We start from the raw sequence: 8,775 nt of genomic DNA on the forward strand, positions 1-8,775 counted from the left end.
AATTCCTAATATTTTTTATAAATTGCATATAGAGGTCACGTTCAAAACAACCAGCACATGATCCTTCTCGGGGACACTCCCAGTTACGTTCACGCCAATCAAAAGTCCTCAGTCATCACTAGATTTGTGTTTTCATTTGACTCCATACTTTCTTCATACTCGCACACTGCTTGTTACTTTAGAAATGTGTGTTTATTCCTCCCATTACGTTCGCTTTTGTGTTGCGGGATAGCCAGTAGCTAACCCCGGTGCTGTTTGGGTGAGGAGGAGGGTGGGGAAGCGCAGCGCTTAGTGTTGCGCTCCTATGGCGTCAATGTACAGCCGAGGGTCGCATACTTTAAGCAAGGATGACGTGAATTACAGGATGCATTTCCGAATGATAAACGAGCAGCAGGTCGAGGACATAACCATAGAATTCTTCTACCGGCCGCACACCATCACGCTGCTAACGTGCACGGTGCTCTGTTTGACGTATTTTGCTTTCGTGAGGTAAGCGAGCTGGGAAGAGGTTAGCTTGGGGTGCTAGCAGGTGGCTAGCTCTAGCTGGGATGTGATGCTCTGACAAGAGTCAAGGAACCTGATTACGTTGTCTCAAACTAAATCAATAAAACATGCGGGATATTTCATGACGGTGTTTTTAAAACAGCTTTTGAATCGTTGATGAAACCATGGCGTGTTAGTACTGTGCCTCCATTAGCAAAATACATGACAATACAGTCTTCCCCCGTTACATCGCGAATGAGTTTAGATCTGCAATATACAACAAAATGAATTCACAGAAACATTGTCTGCTTATTTCAGGTTGAACTTTTTTTGTTTGTTGTTGTTTTTTTAACAGAGATGATGGAAATCCTGACAGTAATCTTTGGGTTGGTTTGATTCTGGTGATTTCTTTCTTCCTTGTTATCAGCGTTTTGGCATTTCCCAACGGTGAGTTTCCAGATAAAATATTGTTTTGTTGAATGTTAAACATCTGTTGTTACAAGGGATGGTTGAAGTTACATCTTCTTCCCATCAATCATCTAAGCTCCACATGTGGAGACAAAAGAAAATATTTCAAGCCGTTTCTAGCATTTGAGGTTGGTTCAAAATTTGTAAAGTTAAGAAACCCAATGTGACGCGGTTAAATGAACAAAGAGTCCTGACCAATTAACTGGAATTGGATAATTTCCCACGACATGCCTAATGATCTTGCAGCACAGTGGTTAGGAACCAACTTTAGACAACTGCATGTATATTCACATTATTCTTTCTCTACAGGTCCATTCACTCGACCTCATCCAGCGATATGGAGAATAGTATTTGGTGAGTACTGATTGGTGGAAGAATTAAAGATTTATTTTTATTTTTTTAAATCACACAGCCTCTGTTATCTGATCCCCTTTTGTGGTTCAAGGTCTGAGTGTGCTGTACTTCCTCTTCCTGGTTTTCATCATCTTCCTGAACTGGCAGCAGGTTAAACAGTTAATGTACTGGCTTGATCCGAACTTGCGCTACGCCAAGAGGGAGGCAGACGTAATGGTGAGGTCCACCTTCGCTGGAATGGCGGATTTAATTCCACCGTAGGTGTGAGCATTTGCTGAGTGTGTGTGTGCTGCCGTGTGTTTAGGAGTACGCAGTCAACTGCCATGTCATCACCTGGGAGAGAATTCTCAGCCATTTTGACATCTTTGCATTCAGCCATTTTTGGGGTTGGGGCATGAAGGCCCTCCTGATCCGAAGCTACGGCCTCTGCTGGACCATCAGTATTACCTGGGAGCTCACCGAGGTACCGCATGTTGTCATATTCTACACGAATGTTACATCTGCGAGGTTAAATCTCACGTGTGGTTCCTTCAGCTCTTCTTCATGCATCTGCTGCCTAACTTTGCCGAGTGTTGGTGGGACCAGGTGATTCTGGACATCCTCTTGTGTAACGGCGGGGGTATCTGGCTGGGCATGACGGTGTGCCGCTTTCTGGAGATGAGAACTTACCACTGGGCCAGTATTAAGTATGTCCTGGGATGTTGAAAATGAAAACAAAAATGTTCCATGACTATGTTCCTAGCTCATAACACTCTCCAATCATCTTTCCCTATTAAAATGAATGGGAATGCCATTGACCTGATCCAGCCCAAAAAATGCATTTTCAAATATTTTTTAAGAACAAATACAGTACTCTATAGTACTGTATTTGTATTTAAATAGAACGCAAATAATAAAACAGTGTTTGCCACATTTTTTGCTTCAGTTCAATAGACATTGTGCTAGCTCCTCCTGTTCTGTTCTTGACCACACGGGGGCAGTGTAGTACATAGAACGAGTCAAAACTCCCCAGTAATTATAGTCGTTCTGTTGCCCCGATGTTAAATTCTCATTGTTCACTGCAATTATGGTGTGCACACTAAACTTGAACTGTTTCCCACAACAGGGACATTCACACCACCACGGGCAAGATCAAGCGAGCGGTTCTACAGTTCACGCCAGCCAGCTGGACCTACGTACGCTGGCTGGATCCAAAGTCTTCTCTGCAGCGAGTGATGGGCGTCTATCTCTTCATGATCATCTGGCAGGTGGGTCGCGTCCCTTCTCGTCATCTCAACCCTGGCTAGTCGAGGATCAGCCGGTGTAGTAAATCCGGGCTAATCTAATTGCTGCCTGGATGAACTCGAAAAGCCACCTCGCTCGGATCTATTTAACGCACGGGTGTCCTGCTGTCTGCGTATTAACACTTAATCCCATAAAGAGGCAAAGCCGGGGCGGATTACTCAGATGCAATTAAGGAGGGTGCGATTTTTCAGTGCCACGCTGCCTTGTCTTTGGCGTTTTTCACTGCCATGGCAACACGCTGAGGGTTCGCTTTTATTTTGCACACTAATGGAACACTATCATCCCGCACTTGGCCTCTCCTCTCTGGAGGCGCCACACAGTAATTACCAATCTTGAAGAATGGATCAGCATGGGGACTGCGGAGCCGGTCCACTCTCAAAGGCTCCGAGCCAAATGAGGGAATAACGCCGCAGTGGGCCTCGACTCGCATTATGTTTGCGTGGGAGCGAGAGAAGCTAGCTAACTAGCTAGCTGGGCTCGGTTTTGTAACATTCAGCCATCGAAATAAAAGTGTGTTGTTGCAGACTTATGATGTCGTCTCAAAAGATACATTATTTCTTGTAAATGAATCGGAAGAATTTCCCACAACACACCAATTATAAATAATGACTGAATGATTAATTGTGAAATAATGACTCCGCATTAAATTAGCGACGGCGTTATATTAACAATCTTTTATTGTCTGCCTTCCAGCTGACGGAGCTAAACACGTTTTTCCTCAAGCACATATTCGTCTTTCCGGCAAGCCACGCCCTCAGCTGGTGTCGGATCCTGTTCGTCGGCATCATCACCGCGCCAACAGTCAGGTGAAAAACGCTGGCGTGTGTGTGTATAGCGCAAAACATTTAGGTTTTTTAGTTCTTCTCGCTCTTAACTTGACGTTTTGTTGACTTTAGGCAGTATTACGCGTATCTCACCGACACCCAGTGTAAGAGAGTTGGAACTCAGTGTTGGGTGTTTGGGTAAGTTTGCTACAAAAGTTCCTTTCTTTCATTTATGTGAACAAAATATCGTGTTATCGTGTTAAATTGATTGAGTGAGAATTGTAAACCTAGCCGTATTACTAGCCCACAAATCATTCTGGCTTGTGAAGCAACACAATGTTGCTTTTTCTGTGTGTTTAAAAGCCTTGTTGTCTGATTTCTTTTTTTTTTTTTTGTTCTTTTCATCTTGCCCAGGGCTATAGCCTTTCTCGAGGCGCTGGCGTGTATCAAATTCGGACAGGAGCTGTTTTCCAAAACCCAGATCCTCTACGTGGTCCTCTGGCTGCTGTGTTTGGTAAGATCAGCATTTTTTTGGGGGGCGTTAATAGTAAACTAGCACATTCTGCTGCTGACAGTATTCACTTTCCAAGCAATTATAATTTTTCAAATGCCTTGTTAATTACATATTCCAAATTGAACTGTTTTTAGGCCTTCATTACGTTCCTGTGTTTGTTTGGGATGGTGTCGTGCGCCGAGAACTATGGCCCAAGAGGAAAGGTAGGCTTTATTTTGCTTTGTTTGTCTTGAGAAGTAGAAAGACATCAATGTATCTACACATAAAAAGTGACATCAGCATCTTTTGTAGGTCAGGCCCATTTAAGTATTGAGTCGATTGGCCCGAAGAAGTGAAAAAAAAACATATGATACTATCTTTTGTTTGCTAAGCTAGCATTTAAAGGGCTCATGCTAACTGTGTGTTACCTTCCGCAGAGCTTATCCGAATGCGAGGACGCCAATTTTGAGTTTTCTGACGATGCGCCGGAAGAACTTAAAGGTAAAGTGATTTTTTTTATTTTTACGATTCAACGGAGGATAGCGACAAAGTGTGTATTGAGGATGAGGCCTTTGTGTATTTCAGGAGAGACTGAAGTGGGAGGCAACTGCCCAAAAAGTAGACTGAGAAAAAAGAAATCAGCAAAGCTCAAATCAGTTAATGGCGTGGAGAACCAGTAGGAAGCGGTTCCTGAACTCACCCAAAAGAGGTTCTAACCGGGGGGCGTTAAGGTATCGGATGATTCTAGGAGGCTCTGCCCCCCCCCCTCCCTCTGGGAGAGACCACTGGTCAGTGCAGTGTTGTCGGAGCGTCACACCCATAACGAACGGGCTGCGCTCATAAAAAGCTCCTTTACCAGGTGTGTGCGTGTGTGTGTGTGTGTGTCTACGTACACGTTTAGGTGCGCGTGAAAAGGAGATATGATCATAAATAACTGCCAACTTTTCGATTTAACTGCATGCCTTGTGTAGCTAAACATTTCCAGACCGCCATTTATGACTACTCCAGACATTTCACTATTTAAAGCCGTCATGTAGAATTTGCTCATTATCATTTGAGCCTCTGTGATTTATGGTACAGAAGGAATCAATAGGTTTTTTTTAATTAATTATAATAATTACGCGTTTTCTGTTTTGTTGGTTTACAAATGTTTCGCCGAGTACGTCCATGACTCGAACTTGAATGTGGGCGGGGCTTCCACGCGAGACCATTTTTTATTTTTTTTTTGACCCGGAACAAAACAAAGCACACATCGAACGCACTTTGCAGAAAGTTTGCGCTGAAGAACTGCACATTTATAATGTTTGAGTATCTTGGGGTTTATTATTAGTGTTTTTACGCCTTGTTTATTAATGGCTGCTATTTAGTTTTTTTGTTTTTACCGTGATGGTACGAAGGACAGATAATGAAATAGTTGAACCAGGATTGCTGATGATCTCGTTCCACATGCGTGGTTGTAATGTTACACATCACATGAAGGCCACACAGCATGATGGCGGCATTCTTTTCTCCACTGTCATCGTCTTTTTTAAATTCACCTTTTGTGCCTGTCTTCATATTCCTTTTGTTTCAATTCTTTCGGTGTGTCTTCAAACTAATAAAGGGGCTTTGCGCGTTACATCTTTGCTAATTGAAGAGTTATTTACATTTCGTGCCATGGGCATCCGCTCATGCAGTATTTGACCCGTTTGCCAAATTTTGCTTGCTCGCTAGCATTTTTTTACGTCAAGTTCACTTTATTTTAAGTCTTGCAAAGTATACAAACACATTTGTCTTGATATTTGTACATCAATGTTGGTGGTCTGAATACTGCAGTTGTGATGGCGCTTTGACACTTATTGCATTTGTACTCTGATGCCTGTACTTACATTTTTTATTTTCTTTTAAATACTTACATTTTGGGAATGATGTGATATTCAAGTGATGATGCACCTCGAATGAAAAATTCCTGACAAATCAGATTTTTGAGACCAGCGACTGGCTTGGGACAAAAGGTTTCTGTCTATGGTACGCAATTTTTTCCTGGATGTGTATGTCATTTGCCTAAATTCTAACATCATGAGAAATTACTTGCGCCGTTCTATATCACTGTGAATTGCTGAATCACATTAAAATGTTTTACATGTTAAAGACTCACTCTTTAATTCCAGCCTTAATAACTAGCCTAAATCCATTTTTATTACCACCGGTCTTCACTATGCCATATATTTTATGGAACGTATAACTGAATTGTGTGTCCATTATTTAAAATTAAAAATCTTAATTGTTAATATTGCCAGTCTAAAATAATCTGAAGGGGAAAAAAACATCAAAATGCATGTTTTGGGAATTTGGGAGGAAACTGGACTACCCAAAAAGAAAAACCTCACAAGCACTGGAAGAACTCCACACAGGAAAGCTGCAGCTGAGATTTGAACTCTGAACTTTAGAATTGTGAGCTTGACATGCTAACCGCTAGTCCATTATGCAAAAAACAACAACTTCATCATGTATAAATGTCATGTTAGTAGATTATGTTCTTGACAAAGGAAATCAAAAACGCCCTTGGTCGACCTTTGAGGTGTGACCTTCAGCAAAGAAAAACAAAATTGGCTGACCCAAGCACCGACTTGTGTGAGATCCGATTTCACTGCACATCATGAAACTAAAATAGCTTCCTCATGTCAAGCGGCGTCACGACTGCATTGCAAGGAAATGTGACTTTGCGGCGAAGGGCAAAAAGTCTTGTGGGATTGTGAAGTGGATTCACATGGAGATGATGGAATTTGGAATCTCCTGAGAGGCGTGGTAAGTATCCATGTAGCGTGTAAACGCTTGAAACCGCCTGTGATTTAAAGAAGCAAACCATGTTTTGTGATCCACAGGGAGGCACAGTATTTGATTTATACAAAACAGTGGTGGGAAAACTGGCCCGAAAACACATGTGGCCTGGAACATGAGTCATGAAATGTTTGTTGCAATTCATTTTTTTAAAATGTATTTAATTATTATCGAGTTAGCTCTAAAATGATCAATAATTGTATATAATAATAATAATACTATTGGTTATATTTAAATAAAACAATATCAAAATTTAACAGTCCATCAAAAAATTAGTTAGACAAAAACAAAATGACAAGACTTTAAAATTCTTACTTTATAACATACCTGACTGATTTAAATTTTATTCCACACATCGAATTAATCTATTAACAGTGAATGACAGAATTTTGCTGGTTACTGTCAGCATGTAATGGAATTTAATTCCAGAAGAGGGCAGCAGAGAACAGCGATCTGTTGCCTTTCATCACGTGACGTGGGCCTACTGCACAACACAACAATATTGCAGTGCTCTTCTCATATCTCTCCGTTTCCTTTCATCTCTGCTCCATTCCATGCAGCTCAACTCCATTTTCTTCACCTCAAGTAAAAGGTAAGGAACATCTGCAGCCATGACGGACAGCTGCCAGAGGCAGGGCGACATTACAAAACCCGAGGGCACGTTGCGAGAGATCCGGATCAACTTGCTTGAGTGTAAAGTCTGCTTTGAAAAGTTCAACACTCAGCAGGCCGAGCGTAGACCGCAGAACCTGTCGTGCGGTCACGTTCTGTGTATGGAATGCGTGGGGGCTCTGTCCCACCCTCTCCTGAGGAAGCTGGAGTGCCCCTTCTGTCGACAGCTGTGCCCCGTTGACGCCACCTCCCACTGTCAGCCTCTTTGTGACCTGCAGGAGCTGCTCTTGTTCACTCCTGCTTTTCATCACAAGGAGAAACAAGAAGATGAAGAAGAAGCCTCAGGTGTGAGTGGCAAAACCTTACGACTCACTTTGACTTTTGGCGGCTGGGGGATTCTTATTAATCCTACTGGATTGGCGGTGATGCCATCTTCAGGGACTTTGTTTGTGGTGCATGAAGGTGAGAAGAGGGTGGTGGTATTTACTCCTCAAGGGAAGAAGCGGCACGCTTTTGGAAAAAATGGACACGCCGCTGAGGAGGTTTGTTACCCGGTGGATGTGGCGGTGACCCCCTGCGGTCACGTGGTGGTGACCGACGCGGGCGATAAAGCCGTCAAGGTGTTTACATCCAGGGGAAACCACGTGATCACGGTTAAGGCCGGCTTCTCGCTGCCGTGGGGAGTGGACACGGATCGCGGCGGGCGTATCCTGGTCTCGGACGTCCAGGCGGGAACGCTGTCCCGCATTAAGGTGGACTACAAACATGGCGTCACACTGGAGGAGGGAACGGTGGCTTCGCAATTGGACAATCCGAAAGCCGTGGCTTGCTGCAGGACGAGCTGTCACACGGCGGTGATGGAGCATGTGACCGAGCACATAAAGAAACAAAGTTTCTCCAGACTGACCGTGTTCACTCCAGATTTCCACATTCTTTATCAGACGGATAATTTAAGTCTTAGCCTGACAGCCTCGGTCACCATAAACATGTCCGCTGTGACCTTTGACAAAAAGGGACACCTGCTTGTCGTCGACTCCCATCGAGGGATGATTTGGACTTTTGGGAGGGTGCAAAACGGTGCTGCCCTCGTTCCAATTGTAGCAGAGCACCTCATTCGACCCGTTGGATTGGTGCCACTTAACAATACTCTTATCATTGTGGACGGTGGTGACCACACAGTCAAGTTATACTCTTGAGAAGATGGGCTGTGTAGTTAAATTGAAATATTAGCTATGGATAGTAGCTTAGCAAGACAAATAGTTGGCTAAGCAAACTATTTAGATTCTTAATTTAGCAATAAAATAGGAGTTAGACCTCCCAAATGTATTTTCCATGTGTTTAATGAGTGCAATATGAGTTTGACTTTTTAACTTGGAACTTTTTATTTATTGATTGATATGCACATTTAATAAAAGGATATGCTTATTGAAAATGTGATGTGGTGAAAATGTTTTTTCTTGGTTTGTGCAGTTTGTTGCAGTTGCAATATCAAGATTT

General features: G+C 42.9%; 2 protein-coding genes across 2 annotated transcripts; both read left to right on the forward strand.

Moving 5' to 3' along the window:
• The first annotated feature begins 87 nt into the window (after positions 1 to 87).
• Positions 88 to 5,463, forward strand: ptdss1a (phosphatidylserine synthase 1a). The gene is made up of 13 exons (XM_085918098.1): positions 88 to 489; positions 839 to 930; positions 1,261 to 1,305; positions 1,397 to 1,521; positions 1,610 to 1,768; positions 1,840 to 1,991; positions 2,411 to 2,552; positions 3,283 to 3,395; positions 3,486 to 3,551; positions 3,768 to 3,867; positions 4,002 to 4,070; positions 4,284 to 4,347; positions 4,432 to 5,463. Exons 1-13 carry the CDS (start codon positions 305 to 307, stop codon positions 4,524 to 4,526), a joined length of 1,407 nt encoding a protein of 468 aa, XP_085774224.1. The 5' UTR covers positions 88 to 304; the 3' UTR covers positions 4,527 to 5,463.
• A 1,676-nt stretch (positions 5,464 to 7,139) lies between these two features.
• On the forward strand, positions 7,140 to 8,682 carry LOC147051984 (E3 ubiquitin-protein ligase NHLRC1-like). The gene has a single exon (XM_085918817.1). It carries the CDS (start codon positions 7,278 to 7,280, stop codon positions 8,472 to 8,474), a length of 1,197 nt encoding a protein of 398 aa, XP_085774943.1. The 5' UTR covers positions 7,140 to 7,277; the 3' UTR covers positions 8,475 to 8,682.
• Positions 8,683 to 8,775: the final 93 nt, after the last annotated feature.

The sequence above is a fragment of the Syngnathus leptorhynchus genome, chromosome 8, assembly GCF_054491065.1.
Source record: "Syngnathus leptorhynchus isolate UIUO chromosome 8, UIUO_Slep, whole genome shotgun sequence".
NCBI lineage: Eukaryota > Metazoa > Chordata > Actinopteri > Syngnathiformes > Syngnathidae > Syngnathus > Syngnathus leptorhynchus.

Coding starts and splice junctions, on each gene's coding strand:
- ptdss1a (XM_085918098.1), top strand. CDS start 305: ATGGCGTCAATGTACAGCCGAGGGTCGCATACTTTAAGCAAGGATGAC. Junction 2,553..3,282: donor TCTTCATGATCATCTGGCAG/GTGGGTCGCGTC, acceptor TCTGCCTTCCAG/CTGACGGAGCTAAACACGTT. Junction 4,348..4,431: donor TGCGCCGGAAGAACTTAAAG/GTAAAGTGATTT, acceptor TGTGTATTTCAG/GAGAGACTGAAGTGGGAGGC.
- LOC147051984 (XM_085918817.1), top strand. CDS start 7,278: ATGACGGACAGCTGCCAGAGGCAGGGCGACATTACAAAACCCGAGGGC.